This window comes from Bufo bufo, chromosome 6, assembly GCF_905171765.1.
Source record: "Bufo bufo chromosome 6, aBufBuf1.1, whole genome shotgun sequence".
Taxonomy (NCBI): domain Eukaryota; kingdom Metazoa; phylum Chordata; class Amphibia; order Anura; family Bufonidae; genus Bufo; species Bufo bufo.
In genome coordinates, this window is record NC_053394.1 from 78,909,113 (window position 1) to 78,931,080 (window position 21,968).

The window sequence follows — 21,968 nt, forward strand, 5'->3', positions numbered from 1 at the left end:
TCAAAGTGGTAGACATGTTGTGTAAATCGAATAGTACAAACCCCCCAAATAACCTTTTTTTTTTTTTTTTTTACCAGGGTGCAATGCAACAAAACAAAGAAACTGCAAGGGGAGTGAATACTTTCTCAAGGAACAGTACACAAGATAAAAACATTCTCTACATAATCACACATTGAACACGACAGATGATTGAACGGTCTGTAGAAGACTGAAATCCCCATAACTACCTAAAGTAATAAACGGATACCATGGGAAAGAAGCAGGACTAAAATCGTAATTCTCTTTTCTATTGAGATCTGCTGACATTTCAGAAAAGTGACCCACAAAGCATCAAATTATACCATCCAGGAGCAACCATAGAGAATAATAATAATGTTTACCAGATTCAATGTATATTTTTTAGTTAATAAGAATGTACTGTGTGCAACTTTCAGATGCAGACAAATAGTAAAATGTGCAGAATAACTTAAAAAGTTTTTGAGCAAAGAAATCCTGTAAATAAACTGTATACCGATTACTGAACTTGAATTATCATGAAGCTGCTGCCTGGGGCGATGGTCTAGAATTGTTCCAATGGTAGACAGGAGATTGGCAATCTTTCAGAGCGGGTATACAGCCGCCTAGCCTTGTAATAAAGGACCTGAACATTAAAGGTTATGTAACCTAATGTTTTATGCAACAGTATTTTACAGGGACTGCTAGCTGTCATCCCAAGCATCCTGGGATCAACAGTCCTGCTGCTAATCTCCTGAGCGACTTCGGCAGACAAATAACCTGATCATGGGGTGTACGGTGGCATTTATTGCACTGTCGACTATCCAGCATTTCACGTGATTGGATGTGCTGATCAAAAATTAGATAAAACACCAAATTATAGTTCTGCCTGCATTTTCTTTTTCATATATTTAAAGGGGTTATCTGGGAAATAATACTGATGATCTATCGAGAGGTTGTCATCAATATCCCATCGGCAGGGGTCTGAGTCCTAGCAATCCCACTGACCAGCTGTTTTGGTAAGCTTCGGTGCTCACTGGGGCTCTAGTGACCGTGGCGGTCTTCCGGTCGCTTACCAGGCACAGTGCCATACATTGTATAGCATCTGTGCTTGGTATCACAGCTCATCTCCATTGATTTGAATTGGGTTGAGCTGCAACTAGGCCATGTCATTAATGTACAGTAATGTAGCATGGCCTGGGAAGAGGTCGCAGTGCTCCCGGCCTCTTTTAGCAGCTGACCGGCGGGGGTCCCGGGTGTCGGACCCTCTGCCGATCTGATATTGATAATCTATCCTGGGGTTAGGTTATCAATATGAATTCCTGGATAACCCCTTTATGGGTTCATTATCTTTACATTCATCTTGCTGTCACTGCAATCTACTTGTTTGTTACTCCTCTCTGTTAGCCAAAGCAGGGATTTCTTTGAAAGAATTGCTCTCTTCTGGAGGACTCAGCACAAACATCTACTATCGGCCATGGTCGTCCATTTATTTAAATGGGTGCTGCATAACAGAAAGGTTAAACGTGTAGCCGCCTTCAGAGTGTGGAATGTTCAGTTGGGATCGGTCCTTTAAATTATATGATGAAGACTGAACCAAACTTTTTCTTGGTGAAAAAAAAAATGAAGTGACCCATCAGTCTGTCCATAAGTACCGTATTAGTTATGTGCATGAAGCCTTACGGTGTGTTCATCTGTGTCGGTAGAATTCAGTGGAGTGTTACAAATGCAATACAATATGTCACCAATATTTCATGTGAGACAACTCTTTTTTAAAACTGATGTTTGTGGAAAGCCAGAACTTATCTTAAGGAGCAAACTCAGGGGGAGACCTGTGCTTGTGATCAGTAGCCATTTTCATATGAGCAGAAGCCTAAAGCAGAGAAGTTTTGATTTCTTGACAAATCTGGTAAATGCTGGGATAAATAGTGGAACAGTGGAATCAGTTGTTGGGACTCCAGAGGAGACAGTCATAGGAAAATAAATCCTTAATTGACAGCCACATACAATAAAGAAAGGGCTAGAATGGTTATTATATGAAAATACTGCTCAGGAAAGTATAGAAACCCATTCATCATAACATGCAGAAGTGAAATGTGCAGGTAGTTTACCAGAATCTGATTAATACACTTAATTTGACCATTGTATTGCAGATGGTAGGTGGATGAAAAAGTTTGACATCCAACAGTTTGCAGATGGCTTTCAAAAATTTTGAGGTAAATTGGACATCTTGATCAGACAAGCGTTCCATGGCCTGAACAAACTGTTACAGCAGTGGGTGTGGAACCACTGTGTCAACCAACTGGTTTCACTTTGGGCTAAACCTAAGGGTGTTATCCGGGCAGTTCCCTTAAATTCATCCTTTAAGCCTACACAGGAATCTAGGAGTTCACTGCAAGGGAGCCATCAAGCCGTTACCAGTTGGAATAGTCCCAAACTGGTTGACAGCTGACCCACAGGGTCAGAGACACTAGTACGGAGCACTGATAAATAACAGGCTGAGGTCAGGGCCGGCAGCCAGTGTCAATATGGTAATCAGGCACAGGTCGGAGTACTCAGCAGAGGGTCAATACAGGTAAAAGGACACAGGTCGGTACATGGGCAGAAATAAGGCCAGAAACACCTTTGAAGGAACTTGGCAATAAGGGACCTATTGTTCAGACACTTTCTCACTGGGAAAGATGCATAAACTACCCCATGGTTGCCAGCCTTTGGCTGGTGAAGTTTGGTAAGGGCACGCGCTTGCCTTTTAAGAGCGAGAGGGGAAAGCACACAGGTGCAGCAAAGAGACTGACTGGCAAGCAGGCCGCAGCATTCACGAGGAGACAGAGCAGGCCCAGTTGCTGGATCTCACAAGGGAGAGCAGAGGAAAGCGAATGAGACCCTGCCGGGAACGTTTATTAGAACAGCGGCAGCTGCGAGACACATTGCCCAATCCATTCTTGATGGGGAAGAGATCTGGTGATTGTGCTGGCCAGGGGAGCTGCTGGATATCCTGAAGAGCATGATGTTGTGTAGCATTGGCAGTGTGTGGGTAGATGTTATCTTGTTGGAACACCACATCTCCTGAGTCAAAGAAGGCAGTATGTCCAGGCCATACCAAAGGCTGGTGAATGTTGCCTCCACAAACACTAGATAGTAACTAATGGAACTCCACACCATGACACCTAGTAGTGGTCTTGTGTGTCTCTGCACAAATGCATAATCGTAGTAGGTGCTCTCCAGCCCTCCTGCAAACTCTTATGTGGCTAATCAATATCTAACAACAGTGTTCAGTGATGAAAGCAGGTTCGGCCTTGATACAAATGATGGCTGCATAAGAGTTCACAGGAGAGTTTGAGAGCACCTACTGCCACCATGCATAACACTTTTTCCCCCCCCCCCTCTTCCTTCCTCTTCAGCACCCTGATTGAGTGCCGACTCTCACTCCACAGGCTCTCCACTCGTCTGGTCACTATGGTGCAGATGATTTGTTTTAATTTTTTTCTTTCCCCTGTAAGAAATGCAAAGTGTGCCGTGTTTTAAACCCCCAAAAATATATACAGTGGTCCCTCAAGTTACAATATTAATTGGTTCCAGGAAGATCATTGTATGTTGAAATCATTGTAACTTGAGTAATCAGTTCCAAAGCCCCAAAATGTTATCCACGATAAAAGAAAATGAATATTTATGGAATATAATCAGATAACTAAGACAGATTAAACAAGATCTTACATATAACAGTCAGGAATAGCTGCTAACTAGCAACTAATACAGCGATTTTACCAGAAAAGTGGCCTTGATTGGTTGGATCTGAGTCATTTATGTTGAGTCTGGTTTCAACTTACGATGGGTCAGAAAATACCATTGTATATTGAAAATATTGTATCCTGAGGCCATTGTTTCTAGAGGGATCACTGTACAGTATATTATAGGTTAGAGAATGTAGAATGAGATACAAGAGAGGATTACTTCCGATGGCAGTAATGTTGTCTGCAAGTGTGGCCTCCAGTACATGGGCTGTAAATTAAAGCCCATCTGTCAGCAGTTTTGTACCTATGACACCGGCTGACCTGTTACATGGGCACTTGGCAGCTGAAGACATCTGTGTTGGTCCCATGTTCATATGTGGCCGCATTGCTGAGAAAACTGACGTTTTAATATGTTCAAATGAGCCTCTAGGAGCAATGGGAGCTCTCTGTTTTGGCTCATAGAAAGGGGTCTTGAACATGGATACCTCCTCCATTATGCCCTAGTATGCAGGTCCATTAATATAATGTGTATGTGTGGCCAAGATGAACATAATGTGTATTAGGTAATCAGTGAAAATAGATGTGACATCTTATGTATGGCCGGTCTCACACAACCATATTCAGAACCATGCATTATTTCAGCATGCAGCACTGCTTCTAGGAGATAATACAGCGCCACACAGAGGCACCATATGGAGGTGCACTAAGTGCTTATGGCTCCATAATACTCTGCAATTTGCTTTTAAATGTATGTAAGTGCTCATGTCGAAGAATTATTCTAGCTATGCCAGCTATCATTAAAGCAAATTACTACTTAGTATTAAAAGTTCCATCCAGACACTTCTTTATCCCAAGAATACATATTGGCGCACAGTAAAAAATATACCGTCGTTTTTTTTCACAGCTGAGTCGTGTCTGTCCTATAAACTGACCATAATTACCTGTAATTTGTGTCCCTAATGTCTGAGAACGAAAATGGCTTTTCCAAGAGAAAAGTAATACAGAAAATGAACCCTACTGATAAAAAACGCTTGTGTCGTGATTTTCTGCTTTCCACCATAAAATGTGATGAGACCCTTGAGCCACAATACAGCAGATCAGTCATGTTCCCCAGCGAGATTTTTACAATTTTTTCACGAACTGTGAAAAACACATTATGGTCTATTTATGTCCTTTCCCCTCTACAATCATAAAAAGGTGCTATCAAAGGTGTTACGTAAATGACCCTTAATTGCTGTACATACACAATAATGCTATTTTTATACATTAAACTGTTCTTATGGTTAGAGACACAGAGAAACCTGAACTGTAATGTCCTCGTGGCTATACTTTATCTGTATCCCGGTAGTCCTCATAGGCTTATTACAGGGACAGAATTATATTTGAATATGACCACCTTATATCAGCTCTGCTTTAGAGTGCAAACCAGGGCTGACTCCAACTTCTGCATTTTATCACACTCCAGCTCCTTCATAAATGGTGACAGAGCTTTTTCTGACCACCATGGAACGTATTTTTTGCTCCATAGGACGCACTTTCCCCCAAAAAAAAATAGGGGAGGGAGGGAATGACAGTGCGTGTTATGGAGTGAATACTAATGTGCGGAGCGACATTAGGTCAAAGTGTTGCGTGGGCCGGAAGAAGACCAGGGAGCGGTGAGTGCAGGAGGGACCGCATTATATGCAGAGTTGCAGCAGGAGAGGTAAGTTCATTTATTGTTTTATGTTTGATCTTAGGTTTGATCTGAGGTCTGAAGGATCTTAGGGGTCTGATCATAAGCAGGTTAGTATAATGCTTTCCATAGCAGAGGCAGACTGAGGGCACTTGTGGAAAGTTACTTATCCCCGGACAACCCCTTTAATACGATTTTCCCTTTCTGTCTGCAGTCATGCCCAATACTGAACTTCTTCCTCTGGTCTTCTCTACTGAGCATGTGCAGCACAGTTTCAGACATTGTTATTAAGGGCCTTGGAGCAGCACGAAGATACCTAGTATAAGGCCTAGTTCACACGAACGTTTTTTTTTGCGGGTGTACGGGCCATTTTTTGTGTTCCGTATACGGAACCATTCATTTCAATGGTTCCGCAAAAAAAACGGAATGTGTTCCGTATGCATTCAGTTTCTGTATTTCTGTTTTTCCGTTCCGTTGAAAGATAGAACATGTCCTATATTTGGCCGCAAATCACGTTCCGTGGCTCCATTAAAGTCAATGGGTCCGCCAAAAAAAGGAACACATACGGAAATGCATCCGTATGTCTTCCGTATCTGTTCCGTTTTTGCTGAACCATCTATTGAAAATGTTATGCCCAGCCCAATTTTTTCTATGTAATTACTGTATACTGTATATGCCATACGCAAAAACGGAACGGAAAAACGGAAACACAGCGGAACTCAAAAACGGAACAACGGATCAGTGAAAAACGGACCGCAAAAAACTATAAAAGCCATACGTTCGTGTGAATTAGGCCTAAGGGACAGGAGAGGTGAGAAATGATTTTCTATCATGACTAGAACACCCTGCTTATCACCGTGCTAGATAAGTAAGGGCGTTAAATTGATAGAGCATACAATATATTTCTGATTAACATTTCTAAATTTATATGAAAGTTAATAAATTACACTATTAATAAAAGATCTATAATTTTTTTTTAAAAGCTCGATTCAGTACATTTCTACAGACTCCACCTAAAATTAGCTTTGACTCTGACTTCACAGCCCTGGTGCAAACCCACAAAGCCTCTTTCCCTGTAGTGGACCCATAAATACATGACCACCACTTCTACCCAATAATAACACAGGACAACCCCTTCAAAATACTTTGGTGATGAAAAGATTAAAGGGGGTTTTCAAACTATGTATGTAATTATAAATTTTGTATAGCCGCTGAGTGATTCAATAAAATGTATCTATATAGCGCCACCTTCTGTTTTGTTATTTTCCTCATCTCTCTGTCCACCTTGCTAAGCTGGTCGCACATGCTCAGTTCCATTCATCAACTGCCACCAGCTGTATCTTTTGTTAGAAGTTGTGACAGTTATATGGAAAAAGCTGCAATAGAAAGGACAGCGCCCCCCCCCCCCCCCCCCCCCCAAACTGTGAGAAGGAGAGAGCTGCAGCAAAAAGAAAGCACACTCTTCCCGAGCTGCAAGCTTGAAATAAATCTTGCAGAGCATTTGGAGCAACAAATGGGGGCAACTCTGGATCCATGGGAGGTACAGGGCTGGTTCTAGCTTTGTTAGAAAGATTGGCATGTACTACATATATATTTTATATAAAATCATGGGAACTGGCAAAACGTATTCCAACCGATTGCATTTCTAAGACTGATCCGTCTTACAAATGCATTGCAAGAACGGATCAGTCTGTCCGTATGTCATACGGACAAACGGATCTGTTTAGATTTTCTTTGCATGTGCAGACCGGAAGGACGAATCCGGCTTTCCGGTATTTTGAATGCCGGATCCGGCACTAATACATTCCTATGGGAAAAAAATGCCGGATCCGGCATTCAGGCAAGTCTTCAGTTTTTTTGGCCAGAGATAAAACCGTAGCATGCTGCGGTTTTATCTTTTGCCTGATCAGTCAAAAAGACTGAACTGAAGACATCCTGATGCATCCTGAACGGATTACTCTCCATTCAGAATGCATGGGGATAAAATTGATCAGTTATTTTCCGGTATAGAGCCCCTAGGACGGAACTCTATGCTGGAAATCTATGGCGGAAAAGAAAAACGCAAGTGTAAAAGTACCCTAAGAATTCACCCTAAAAAAAAATTGAAATCCCCATCACTAGGGCTCTCCCTTCTAGCAATTTTGGTGTCCACTCACTGTTAGGGCCTATTCACAGTACTGTGTGCGATCCATGTTTTGTGGATCAGAACTTCCTGCTATATGACAGAAATGCATATTCTTGTCCACAATATGGACAAGAATAGGACATGTTCTCTCTTTTTTGCGGGACTGTGGAATGGAAGTGCGGATGTGGACAGCCCTCAGGTATACTATTGTGCCCTGTTGTGCCTTTTCATAGGTATAAACCATTTATATCTAAATATCCTAATTATAGTGGATTCTATATAAAAGAGGCCATATTGTGATATATTCACCATTGTGTATGTATTTTTAGAATAGGCTGAAAGAGGTTCATGGAAAGGACACGATTCATAAGGTTTCTTCTCTATTAAATGTGCCAGTCTGAGAAGATGATGAAAGATAAGCAGCACTACAGAGTCCAACAATTGGAAAAAATATATCTACCTTTGATAGGTGAGGTGGTGCTCGCAGATAGAGATCCTGGCTAAGGGTATACGCAGAAATCCGCAGCACTCTTCCATTTGTGCAAAAATGTAAATTGGTTTATTTCAAATCAGCAGCATGACAGCAACTTTTCGACCATCTCTGGTCTTTATCAAGAGATAAAGACCAAAGATGGTCAAAACTTCGCTGTCATGCTGCTGATTTGAAATAAACCAATTTACATTTTTGCACAAATGGAAAAGAGTGCTGCAGATTTCTGCGTATACCAGTCTGAGAAGAGTCATTCTTTTCTCCTTATAGATTTATGACTGAGATAAGGAAATTTTCTAGACGCATCTGGTATTAATTATCCCTATCGTCTAATGTCTATTGATGAAGCAGAAAATCTGTGATGTATATGTATAATGAACATTACGTTTTAGTATAAGATAATCAATAGGACATACGTATTGTACTATGTTGAATATTATGAAGGACGTCAATGCATCTATTATCTTATATATTTCTCACTAGGAATACATACACTCTTAAAGCATGATGAGAAGAATTTTAAGTGTAAACTTTGTTAGCAAGATAGTGTTATTTAAACTAACAATTAATCACCCGTTGAAGTGATAGAGGAGGCACACATGTCTGTGAGAGTACAAGGTCTATTATATTCTTATCGATTCTTACCATAAATTTTATCAGTATATGTGTCAATGATAATTCCTTAGCTCTGATTTAGGATTCCAGATGTTATGTGTACGGAATGTAAGACAAAATCAGACCTGGACATTTAACCCTTACTAGTATGATGCTAATAGTTTATGCAATAGTGCCACCTAGGCACGAATGAGTAACATTACACCAACAGCACAAATGCAGTCTGGGTGATATAGTGACATCACAGTCATTATCATATGTACACAGAGAATGATTGGAAAACTCCAAGTTAGGAAGGTGTGTCTAACTGATAAGTTTGTGATCATAAACCACCTCAATGCATTGTTTAAATGTATTCTGTCTGTCACCAAGACATTCTCTGTTAAAGCAGGCACAATGCCTTATAGGGCTAGATCAGCTAAATGCAATGATCAATTTCACTTGCCGATCTATTGCCTCATTCTCCATGCTAATCCATATGCAAATGAGCAGTTAAGTGCACCAAGGGCAGGCCCTTGCCAGTCTGTCCACTCTTGATCCTCCTGCTTCCTCTGCCAGCTCTTCCCTCTCCTTCATTGACAGGGCCAGGTTCCTGCATAGCCATCTCACCTGGCCCTGTCAATCAAGGAGAGGCTAGGACTGGCAGAGGAAGTAAGAGTGCACAGAGTGGCTAGGGCCCACATTCAGTGCACTTAACTGCTCATTTATATATGGATTCAAAGTACTTTTCTTCCACAATAAAGCAGCATTGAAAGGCATCATTACATTCACCTGAACCTGCCCTTCAAGGCTTTGGACTTGTAGGCCAGCATTATGCTCTTGCATCCATAAACAGGAACTCTGGTCCCATATCACCAGTGAATAGCTGGCCATATAATGGAGATTACTCTTGGATAGTGTTGAGCGAACTTCTGTTTTAAGTTCGGCGTCTAAAGTTCGGCTTCCGGTTAGCGGAGAATCCCGATATGGATTCCGAATTCCGTTGTGGTCCGCTACCACGGACCACAACGGAATTCGGAATCCATATCGGGATTCTCCGCTAACCGGAAGCCGAACTTTAGACGCCGAACTTAAAACAGAAGTTCGCTCAACACTACTCTTGGACTTCCACTTGATTTTTCCATCCATCTGAACCCTGAGCCAGATACTAGTAATTCCACAGCTCCAGGGACAAGATATGTCATTTATGTTTAATCAGCCTTTAATTGCCCTATAATTCTACCCTGCATAAAATCATTGATATGGAGTCAATTAACCATAACCGCTGCAGATTCGCAGTGAAATTTGCGGATTTCACCCTATGCATTGTAAAGTGTGAAGTCTTCAGCGAACATCAGCAACAAAGATTAAGGTCTTAATTTCCGCAAACATTTTTTTTCAACAGTGGATGAGACCTTGTAAAATCCCATCCACTTTGCTGCGACTGTAAAAGTGTTTTTCCCCACCTGCAATTTCGCAGCATAAAATCTTTCGCATGTCCACCCTGTGGGACAGAGGAACAAATTACATTTGGTTATTCAGGAATTGCAATTTTAGCATACAGCAAGGCCCTGATCTTCAGAATCCCACTTACTTTTTGAGCACCAGCTTAATTGGTCAGACTGAATTTCGTACAGTACATTATAACAGCGGGTGAATGTCACTCTGTATGATAGCTCATGACCACTTTAGTATAAAGTCCACAGAGAGCTTTTTACAGTTCCTATAACTGCACTGATTGTAGCCTGCTGCCAACAAAATGACCAATATTTTAACTTCAAAGTAGCCCTGTTTAAACAGACTGCTGCAAATACCTTCAAGAGGGGCCTGGATGTATTTCTGGAGTGTAATAATATTACAGGCTATGGCTACTAGAAAGGGGTCGTTGATCCAGGGAGTTATTCTGATTGCCTGATTGGAGTCTGGAAGAAATTTTTTATTCCCCTAAAGTGAGGAAAATTGGCTTCTACCTCACAGTTGTTTTTTTGTTCCCTTCCTCTGGATCAACTTGCAGGATAACAGGCCGAACTGGATGGACATATGTCTTTTTTCGGCCTTATATACCATGTTACTACCTTTACAACTCTTTCCAATCACGTTAAATAGTGGCTCCGAAATTTTGGACTGCTGCTTAGGTTAGGTTCACCCTTGGGTTAAATGGATCACTGACCAGCGATGGAAACTGCTGGCCGATTACATAAGACCATGCCGGGTCTATGCTGACACAGGGTCTCTGTCTGGAGGTGATGCACTGCAATTCTTTCAGTGACAAGAGGAGAAAGTTGAGCTTTGGGAGATGTAGGCACATTATTATTATTATTATTATTATTATTATCTAACAGCTATGTACACCTTTGGGGGTAATTTTGTTTTATTATTATTGCATTGTACTCATTTTGAGCTAAAAGCCATTTTTATAATTGGTCTTTATCAAAAACTAGCTGAAGGATCCGGCTTTGTTCGGGTATATTTAATCTATTTCATTTAATTTGTTTAAAATATATCAACACTATCCACTACACTGCGTGCAGAATTATTAGGCAAATGAGTATTTTGACCACATCATCCTCTTTATGCATGTTGTCTTACTCCAAGCTGTATAGGCTCGAAAGCCTACTACCAATTAAGCATATTAGGTGATGTGCATATCTGTAATGAGAAGGGGTGTGGTCTAATGACATCAACACCCTATATCAGGTGTGCATAATTATTAGGCAACTAATTTCCTTTGGCAAAATGGGTCAAAAGAAGGACTTGACAGGCTCAGAAAAGTCAAAAATAGTGAGATATCTTGCAGAGGGATGCAGCACTCTTAAAATTGCAAAGCTTCTGAAGCGTGATCATCGAACAATCAAGCGTTTCATTCAAAATAGTCAACAGGGTCGCAAGAAGCGTGTGGAAAAACCAAGGCGCAAAATAACTGCCCATGAACTGAGAAAAGTCAAGCGTGCAGCTGCCAAGATGCCCCTTGCCACCAGTTTGGCCATATTTCAGAGCTGCAACATCACTGGAGTGCCCAAAAGCACAAGGTGTGCAATACTCAGAGACATGGCCAAGGTAAGAAAGGCTGAAAGACGACCACCACTGAACAAGACACACAAGCTGAAACGTCAAGACTGGGCCAAGAAATATCTCAAGACTGATTTTTCTAAGGTTTTATGGACTGATGAAATGAGAGTGAGTCTTGATGGGCCAGATGAATGGGCCCGTGGCTGGATTGCTAAAGGGCAGAGAGCTCCAGTCCGACTCAGACGCCAGCAAGGTGGAGGTGGAGTACTGGGCTGGTATCATCAAAGATGAGCTTGTGGGGCCTTTTCGGGTTGAGGATGGAGTCAAGCTCAACTCCCAGTCCTACTGCCAGTTTCTGGAAGACACCTTCTTCAAGCAGTGGTACAGGAAGAAGTCTGCATCCTTCAAGAAAAACATGATTTTCATGCAGGACAATGCTCCATCACACGCGTCCAAGTACTCCACAGCGTGGCTGGCAAGAAAGGGTATAAAAGAAGAAAATCTAATGACATGGCCTCCTTGTTCACCTGATCTGAACCCCATTGAGAACCTGTGGTCCATCATCAAATGTGAGATTTACAAGGAGGGAAAACAGTACACCTCTCTGAACAGTGTCTGGGAGGCTGTGGTTGCTGCGGCACGCAATGTTGATGGTGAACAGATCAAAACACTGACAGAATCCATGGATGGCAGGCTTTTGAGTGTCCTTGCAAAGAAAGGTGGCTATATTGGTCACTGATTTGTTTTTGTTTTGTTTTTGAATGTCAGAAATGTATATTTGTGAATGTTGAGATGTTATATTGGTTTCACTGGTAAAAATAAATAATTGAAATGGGTATATATTAGTTTTTTGTTAAGTTGCCTAATAATTATGCACAGTAATAGTCACCTGCACACACAGATATCCCCCTAAAATAGCTAAAACTAAAAACAAACTAAAAACTACTTCCAAAAATATTCAGCTTTGATATTAATGAGTTTTTTGGGTTCATTGAGAACATGGTTGTTGTTCAATAATAAAATTAATCCTCAAAAATACAACTTGCCTAATAATTCTGCACTCCCTGTATAACAGTGACATCTACAGCATCCCGCCCCCTTAACAGTGACCTCCACAGCCCCCCACAACTTAACACTGACCCCCCCCTCCTCCCCACAGTGCCCAGTCCCTTAAAATTGGACCTCCACAGCAGCCCACCCCCTTAACTTTGACCTTTACAGCAACCTTCCCCTTTAACAGTCAGTTTCACAGCACACCACCCCCTTGACAGTGACCTCCACAGGGGCCAGCCCCCTTAACACTGACCTCCATAGCGGACCATCCCCTTAACTGACCTCCACAGCAGCCTGCCCCTAGAGGTCCAGTTTTAGGCCGGACAGTCCGGCTTTCAGATTCCCTATCCTCCATCTGGCGCAGGGCCTGGACGGACACAAGGATGTCCTTTTGAACAGCTCACTCTCAGACAGCAGCACTGTGTTGTCCGAGTGTGAGCTGCAGGAAGAAAGTCACTGCCTCTCCCACCCCTGCAGCTGACAGAAGTTGATTTTTAACTTTATTTTTTCAATCCCTCTCGGCTGAGGAGTGGGATGGGGCGTGGCCTAACCAGATCGGGGGCGTGTCTTAGCAGGACCTGGTGGCGGGGTTTTAAGTTGGTCTTTTGAGAGTTGACACAATGTGGCATGGGGCGTGTCCGAGCTCCTTCCTGCAAGAGTGACGTCCCTGTGGGCACCTTAATGGCTCATTTGCATACCAAATAAACTGGAATTCAGAGGATAAAAACATCTATTGCTGAAACAAAGGCACATATTGAAATAAGGTACTAAGTGCTATTAGGCCATGGCTTTACTTCAATAGCGATTATCCTGGTGACAGATTTCCTTTAAAGCTGACCTACAACAGTGAAAAAAAAAAAATGGCTGGGTTGTTATGGAACCCTGGAGTAAAATTGTGTATGTGGAGACTAACGGCCTGCGAGCTTCTATTAGCTGATAAGGGTCATGTGACCAAGCTTCTATTGGATAATGCATTTTTTGGGAATATCTCAGGAACGGTACGTCCTAGCGAGCGGAGACCTGGTCGAAAACCTTCCCGGACACCTGATGTACCTGTGTTTCAAATTTCATGATGTAAATGCGACAATGAGGATTCCTTTAGCGGACATACATACATACACTCAGCTTTATATATTAGATGTTGAGCCCCTTTCTCTGTACAGCCTTGACATTCTCTAGTAGCAGCATCTGTATTTTTACTCTCTTCCATAAGGCACCTCAGCTGGGGGCTCCTTATCTCTGACCTTATTTACACTTATTATAGCTTAGTTTTTATCTTACTGATCATAATGTGGCTTAAAGGGAGTCTTTCACGCCGATTGACCCTATTAACAGACTTATGTCCACGGCATCCCCCCTATTAAAACTGTTCTTACCGTTAGTTCCCTGCTAGCATCGTTCGTCCGAAAAACACTTTTATTCCGTATGCAAATTAGGCTGTGAAGGTGCCCAGGGGCGGCCTTACAACGGCCGGTGCCCAGGCCCCTGGGTCATTTTCATACCAATCCACTCCCCCTCCGCCGCTTCTGCCCGCCCATCCGCCGGGTCTGCCCGCCCTTGGTCTCTTCTCTATCCTTCTTCCTACTGTCCGTAATCCCGCGCATGCGCCGATGACCGCGATATCGGCGCGTGCGCATTGAATTAATAGGGTCAATCGGTGTGAAAGACTCCCTTTAAATAAGTGTTTTTGAGCTACTAGTAATTTAGAGATGAGGGTTATTAGATGACGGGCACAAAGTGAAAGTACCAGTCACACAGCTAGACAAACAGTTAGCCCTTTGTAACAGAACAGCCCAATATTTTTTTAAATAAAGACCAATTGAAACAATGATTTTCAGCCCAAAATGAGTCAAATGCAATCATAAAAAATGTCCTGAAGCTGTCAATAGCCTTTAAATTACAGTGGAAGTAAGAGGAGGAGGACATTGGACTGGACACTGTCCCTCACCAAAGTTTGTCTTGAGTGACATTCATAAAGGCATCTGATGGCCCTTGCTTAAGATATTGCATGAGCATATCGTAAGATCCGAGGTGAATCCACCCGCCGGACCCCACTGATTAGGAAAACGAAGGGTACCCGTCAAAGTGATATCCATATGAATGTTACTGTGTCTGGTACTGCAGCTCAGTCCATTTAAGAGAACAGGGCTGAGGACTGACCTTGGTGCAATACCAGGTACAGCCATAGCACCACGCTGGGTAATGCAGAGAAGGGTCACGGCTCTCTGATGAGCACCAATGATCTTTTGTTCTGCTGATCAGTGGACAACTCAGGGGTGAGACTCTCAAGATTCTACATTGAACGCCTAACCTAACTATAGGCCATCAGTCATATCCTGGAAAGACCCTGTCAGTAGTAATATTCGCATAAGATCATAAGTCAAGCAAAATCTAGTGTTTTATATTAAAGTGCACCTGTCAGCAGATCTGTACCTATGAAACTGGCTGACCTGTTACATGTGCGTTTGGCAGCTGAAGGCATCTGTGTTGGTCCCATGTTCATATGTGCCCGCATTGCTGAGAAAAATGATGTATTAGTGTATGCAAATGAGCCTCTAGGAGCAACAGGGGCAGTGCCATCACGCTTAGGGTCCATTCACACGTCCGTGTGTGTTTTGCGGATCCACGGATCTGTGGATCCGCAAAAGACTGACATCGCCGGCACTTAATAGAAAATGCCTATTCTTGTCCGCAATTGCGGACAAGAATAGGACATGTTCTATTTTTTTCGGGATTGGAATTGCGGACCCGGAAGTGCGGATCCGCAATTCCGGATCCGGGCAACACATCGTGCTGCCCCATAGAAATGAATGGGTCCGCAATTCCGTTCCGCAAAATGCAGAACGAAATTGCGGACGTGTGAATGGACCCTTAGAGGCTCTGTAACTTCTGTGCCTTCTCTACCTCGATTGACAGGGCCAGACTTGATGACTTTTCCCCCTGTCAATCAATCATAGTACAGAGAGTGCAGCAGTTGCAGAGAGAGCTGAGCCCCTAGGTGTAACGGCAACGCTCCCATTGCTCCTAGAGGCTCTTTTGCATATATTAAAACATTTTTCTCAGCAATGCGGGCACATATGAACATGGGACCAACACAGATGCAGGCACTGTGTCCTGAACCTTTCACTTAGGCCTCATGCACACGACAGTGTTTTTTCACTGTCAGTGATTTGGCTTCAGTGGTCCGCGTCAGATTTTGCTTCAGTTGTGTTTCCTTGTGTCTTCCTTTTTTTTTTGTCTGACAGGGGGGAAAAAAGGAAGGTTAATGAAAAGTGTAATTTTATTGCACCAAGGTCTTGTAGAAAAAAAAAAGCGGACACGGATGACATACCAGTTGTGCATCCGTTTTTTTTTATGGACTATTGAATTGAATGGGTTCGTCTTCCGTTTTCCACTGACAAGAATAGGACAGGTTATATTTTTTGACGGACTGGAATCACGGTTCACGGATGCGGAGAAAAAACGGAGGACTATCAGTTTTTTTTCACAGCTCTATAGAAATGAATGGGACCTCCGCTAAACTGTGAAAAATGACGGAACGGACGCGGATGCACACAACGGTCGTGTGCATGAGGTCTTACATGGTAAATACAAAAGACAATTCTTTCCTTAAGGCTACATGCACACGACCGTATGTGTTTTCGGTCCGCAAATTGCGGATCCATTGTAATAATGCCTATCCTTGTCCGCAAACTAGAAAAAAAAATAGGACATGCACTATTTTTTTTGCGGAGCAACGGAACGGACATACTGATGCGGACAGCACACGGTGAAATGAATGGGTCCGCATCCTATCCGCAAAAAAAAAAACGGATCGGACACGGAAACAAAATACGGTCGTGTGCATGAGGCCTAAAAATGTAAGGAGAAATTTCTACATTTTGCCTCATCCACACCTTTCCGACTTAGGCCCAGCCACTTTCAGAAAAAGCGGGAGTACAATCCAGAGAGTGCCTGACTCACCAAGACAATCACATTGCTGGACAGAAGCCTGTGTTTTCAGCGAGAATGTAAAGTTTAATGAAAGGCTAGAGGCACAACCTTGTATTTCATTTCCCACTTATCAGATTACTGTAATGCGGTGACATTTCTGATTACAGCTGAAGTCGTCAGCGGTATACAGAAATGGAGCCTGGCGTACAGAGAATTCCACGCAGACAAAGGCTAGTAAGAATGGACAAATCATTATGACACCGCGCAGTCACACTTGCTGAATGACGCACTGGGCATAAAAATGTTTTTGTAATAGTTGAATTCAAGACTCTTAAAGGAAGAGCAAGCTTAAAGGGTTGTACACCTTTGTCGGGTGCAGGGGTGTAGCGTGGGGGGGGGGCCGTTGCCCCGGGCGCCACACTGCAGGGGGGCGCTGTCCGCTGCAACAACAAAATCTTAAATGGCTGATGCTGTGTTTTTTTCTTCACACAGCACAGCAGAGCGAGGAGGCGGGGCGCAGTACGATCACACTGATTGGCTCCTGGCTCCGCACTGTCTTTCCTGCCTGGAAGGTGGGCGGAGCCTGAGCAAGAAGATGGCTGCCGCACTGTCCCTGCTTCAGTACTTGGAGCGGTCAGGTCAGAGAGTCTACCCAGCCTGAAAGCGACCCTGACAGAGTACGTGACTGCAGTCAGTGTCATTCCCAGTCCCACCCTGAGTGAATTAGGTCAGTCAGTCACAGTGTGTATGTTGGCATGGGCTGAGGGTAGGCGTTATGGGTAATATATGAGTGAACTAGTGAAGTGCCACTGTGCCAGTGCCATGAGAGCCAGGCCAAGACTGCCAAGTAGATGGCATCATGGCAGTCAGGGTGCTGGTGAAGGATGACCAGCCCAGGGACACTGACAGAGAGACAGTATGCCTCTCTGGGATGCCATCTGCAGTTTCTGCCCATCTCTGCTGCCCATATACCAGGCCTACCCTGGTATATGGAGTGGACAGCAGAGATGGGCAGTACTGTCTCTGGTCATCCTTCACCAGCACCGCCTGACTGCCATGGTCCTGCTTGGACTGGCTCTCATGGCACTTCAGCTTCCTCTTGGTCTTTTATATCCTGCTTTGGAATCAGGTTTTGAGCTGGGTCCCTGTAAGCTTCAGGGCTGCAGCCAGGTCTGCCCTCCTCTCAGTCTCAGGTCCAGACAGTCACTGACCAAGTTTAAGTCCCTCTGAGGCTCAGCCTAAGGGTCCATTCACACGTCTGCAACGTGTTTTGCGGATCCATGGACAGCAGCAATGTGCGTTCTGCATTTTGTGGACCGCACATTGCCGGCACTAATAGAATATGCCTGTTCTTGTACGCAATTGCGGACAAGAATAGGACATGTTCTTAACGGAATTGCGGACCCGGAAGTGTGGGTCCACAATTCCGTATCTGGGCAGCACATTGTGCTGCCCCATAGAAGTTAATGGGTCCGCAATTCCGTTCCCGCAAAATGCGTGTGAATGGACCCTAAGGCTACTTTCACACCAGCGGCAGGACGGATCCGACAGGCTGTTCACCCTGTCGGATCCATCCTGCCGCTATTTCGCAGTGCCGCCGCTCCATCCCCATTGACTATAATGGGGATCAGGGCGGAGCTCCGGCACAGCACGGCGAAAGGCCGCCGGACTGAAAGTACTGCATGTCTGACCTTTTAGTGCTGCGCCGGCGCTCTGCCCCCGTCCCCATTATAGTCAATGGGGACGGAGCGGCGGCACTGCGAAATAGCGTCAGGATGGATCCGACAGGGTGAACAGCCTGTCGGATCCGTCCTGCCGCTAGTGTGAAAGTTCCCTAAGCTACTGAGCTGAGGCACAATTTTATAAAGTAAACAGTGCCTGGCCTGCTGCACCACTCAGACCAGTCAGTAGAGGGCAGCAGTAGTTGTATTTCTTCAGTTACGATTGCTTGCTGCCCAGAGAGGTAATTTTTGTGGGGAAAATGTGTCTCAGCCCAGGCTCAGGAGGAGTCATACTGGACAGTATTAATAATGGAGGATTATTATTGTGGGGGCCTAGGTGGAATATGCACAGTGAGTAGTACTAGTAATATTCTTTCCCATAGGCCTATTGTGCAGCAGATTCCACAGTAATAATCCTTAGTATTAATCCATTGTTAGTCCTCATTAGGCCCCATACCCCAGCCAGGCCTCACTGAGAATCTCAGAGGGCAATTTACTTTAATAATACATTAACAACAAAGAGGGGGCAAATACATTAATAATAAAGAGGGGGCCATTATATTAATAAAAAAAGAGGGGGCCATTATTTAAATAATACAGAGGGGGCCATTATAATATACAGGGGGAGTAATATTATGGGGAATGGGGGACTATCTGTATGGCTCTAGCACAGTATTGGGGGGCAGCAGGATGACAGTGTTGAGACACCAGGAAGGAGAGGATGATAATAAAGCGAGGAACCTAAAAAAAATTCTGTGAAACTCTGCAGAGACGAGAAGCGGCTGAAAGAAGGTATCATGGAGGTCTTATCTCTGAATGAAGACGTTGAGGAAAGTCTACATCACAGGAGACGTCACTGGATGTAACAGGTATGGTGCTGTATTCTACTGTAATAATAATCTCCATCCACATATCTGTTTTACGGTAGGGTTGGGGAAGCAGATTGAGAATATGGCCCACCCTGCCACATCCTGGCCCCAGACTTCAGGTCACACTGTGCGTGTTCTGCATTCTGGGGGCTCACACCCATCTACTACATTATCTGTACTCAGAGAGTTATCACTGTGTTATCTGAGGTGTTACATAGGACTGCAGTTGAATCTACTACATTATCTGTACACGGAGAGTTATCACTGTTATCTGTGGTGTTACATAGGACTGCAAGTGATCTACCACATTATCTGTTAAAAAGGAGTGTGCCCACGGGCTGGGGGGGGGGGGCGCAATTTTTGGCTTGCCCCGGGTGCTGGCAACCCACGCTACGCCACTGGTCGGGTGTGGAGTATTGCAAAGAGTATACTTACCCCCTTACTTACCTGCTTCCCCATCTCGCCTCCTCCACTGAGCTTCTAGCATGTAAACTTCCCTTTAAACACTGCTGCAGCCAGTTGCTGGTGGCAGCAGTGACCTGTCCATTTCACATGACACAAGAGGAGCAGAATTTACATCTTGGGAGCTCGGTGGAGCAGCCAAGGCCGGCGAGAGGAGGAGCAGAAATCAGCAAAGTATGCATCCCTTTGCAGGTCCGCCTAAAGGGTTGGGGTTTCAACCCACCCCAAAAAAATAAGGTTTAGGCTAAATGCACACGATCTGGATTGCGTGCAGATTTGCGTACGGAAATCCGCACCGTAGATCATGTATATTGTATTCTATGACAATTTGAAATTCTCATGTACACGATGCAGATTTTTAAAATCTGCAGCATGTCAATTTATTTTACTTTTCCTAACCGGATTTTCTCCATTCACTTCAAAATCTGCATGCGGAAAATACGCACCAATTGTCCGCACATAAATCCTGAACGTGTGCATTTACCCTTAAGGCTGGGTTTATACATGACCGATTAGCTGTGGAATTTCTGCAGCAGAAAAAAAAAAAAAACACACCAAATGCTGCATTTCGTCACCGATTCTGTTGTAGAAAAGTCACAAATTAGATGCAGATCTCTTTCCTTGCATTGGAAAGCGTAAAATCCGCAGTATAAATTGGCATGCTGCAGATTTAAAATCCGCAACACAAGTCAGTTTCTGCTGTGGATTTGTTCTGCTACGTGTGAATGAGGATTTCTAAAAACTCATTCACTTTGCTGGTACTGTACAACGCTGCAGATCTACTGCATGAAAATCCATGAAAAAAATCCGCAGCTAATCAGTCACGTGTGAACCCAGCCTAAAGGAGATACCACGCGTTTTAAAAAATGAGAACTCCTACTACTTTAAAGAGGATTTTCACCTTCACCAAAGCTCTGTTAAAGGGGTTATCCAATCCTAAAAAAAAAAAGTCTCCTCATGCTGAATATACTTACCCGGGTCCCCACACCAGCGCTTCTCCATGTGCCCGGATGAAAACATTCGGTGGGGGGGTGGAGAGCAGCCAATAGCAGGCGGAGATGAGCCTCCCTAACATCGTGGGTGACGCTAGGGAGGCTCGTCCCCGTCCGCCATTGGCTGCTCCCACAATCCCCCAACACCCCAGCCGCCCCCCCCCCCCCCCCCCCGCCCCCGGCTGTTTTCATCCGGGCATGGGGAGAAGCAGCAGCGGTGGTGTGGGGACCAGGAACGGTGCAGGGAGCAGGTACCCGGGTAAGTATATTCAGGGTGGGGGGCCCGGCATATGGGGGGGGGGGGCACTTTTTAGGATTGGATAACCCCTTTAACAGAGCATTGGTGAAAAGTGCTTTAAAGTGCTGTGGTTTACGTACATAGCGCCAGCCACATAGGAGGCATCAGATGGGGTTTGTAGGGGGGTCTCTTTAGTTTTTGACAGCAAGAATAAATCCTGCAAGCTCTGCTAAATGCTAAATGCAACAGAACTGCTCAAGGAACCCATAATGAGCCAATGGGGTACTATTGGGCATCGTCAGTATCAGTTATCATACGATGGTTCTGGCGCAGCAGTGTGGTTACAGGAACAGAGCTTCGAACAACACAGTGTCTCCAACTGACGTGGCTCGACTACTACCGGAGTCATGTGTGGTCGCTAGACAGTTTTAGGATTGGGCTTCCTAACCTGATCCAGGGTTCTTTAGAAGACAGCAAGATTATTTCCTAAAAAAAAAATATCCGATTTTGGAATTGCATTGAACTCACTGGAAATCCTTTAGGGTTTTGGTCCGTACTGGAATGGGAGGTTCGGGTAGGATAGGGGCTTTCATCTCTGCAGGTAGCGTATCAATGGAGATTCGCTGCTTTTGTCGAACATCAAGGCATATTGGCGGAAGGTCCCTTACTGAAAAACAAAGACAAATGACACTTTAGGTTAGAGGAGGTTGTAAATCCTCAGTGCTGCATTTATTAAAAGACTGATCCCTCGTCTGTGCCTCCCCAAACTAATACTGTCAGTACTGAGTGGACAGAGTCAGGCAAGGGCAAACCCCTAAGTGGTAAAACTTATTCCTACATTTCTAGCAGGAATAAACCAGGAGCAACATAATACAGATTTTGAGGAAAATGTGGTCAAGAATGGGTTATCTCATGGGGAACACAAGTATTTTCTTGGTCAGGAGAAGGGACATGTCCGCTAGAAGAGGATAGGGAAGCTGTGCAAGCATTTGGATTACTTCTCTCTCCCATCAAGGTGATATTGCTGTTTGCAATAAACCTGCCTTCTTTTAATAATGTTAAATAATTTATATGACCTATCAGCT

At 44.0% G+C, this 21,968-nt stretch overlaps 1 protein-coding gene across 1 annotated transcript in view; it reads right to left on the reverse strand.

Moving 5' to 3' along the window:
• HECTD2 (HECT domain E3 ubiquitin protein ligase 2) overlaps positions 1-21,968 on the reverse strand; it is a 115,883-nt gene that overhangs the window by 62,000 nt on the left and 31,915 nt on the right. Inside the window, exon 3 of the mRNA XM_040439066.1 lies at positions 21,412-21,550. Within this exon, the coding sequence (XP_040295000.1) occupies positions 21,412-21,550 (139 nt within the window). The remainder of the gene's footprint in view (positions 1-21,411; positions 21,551-21,968) is intronic.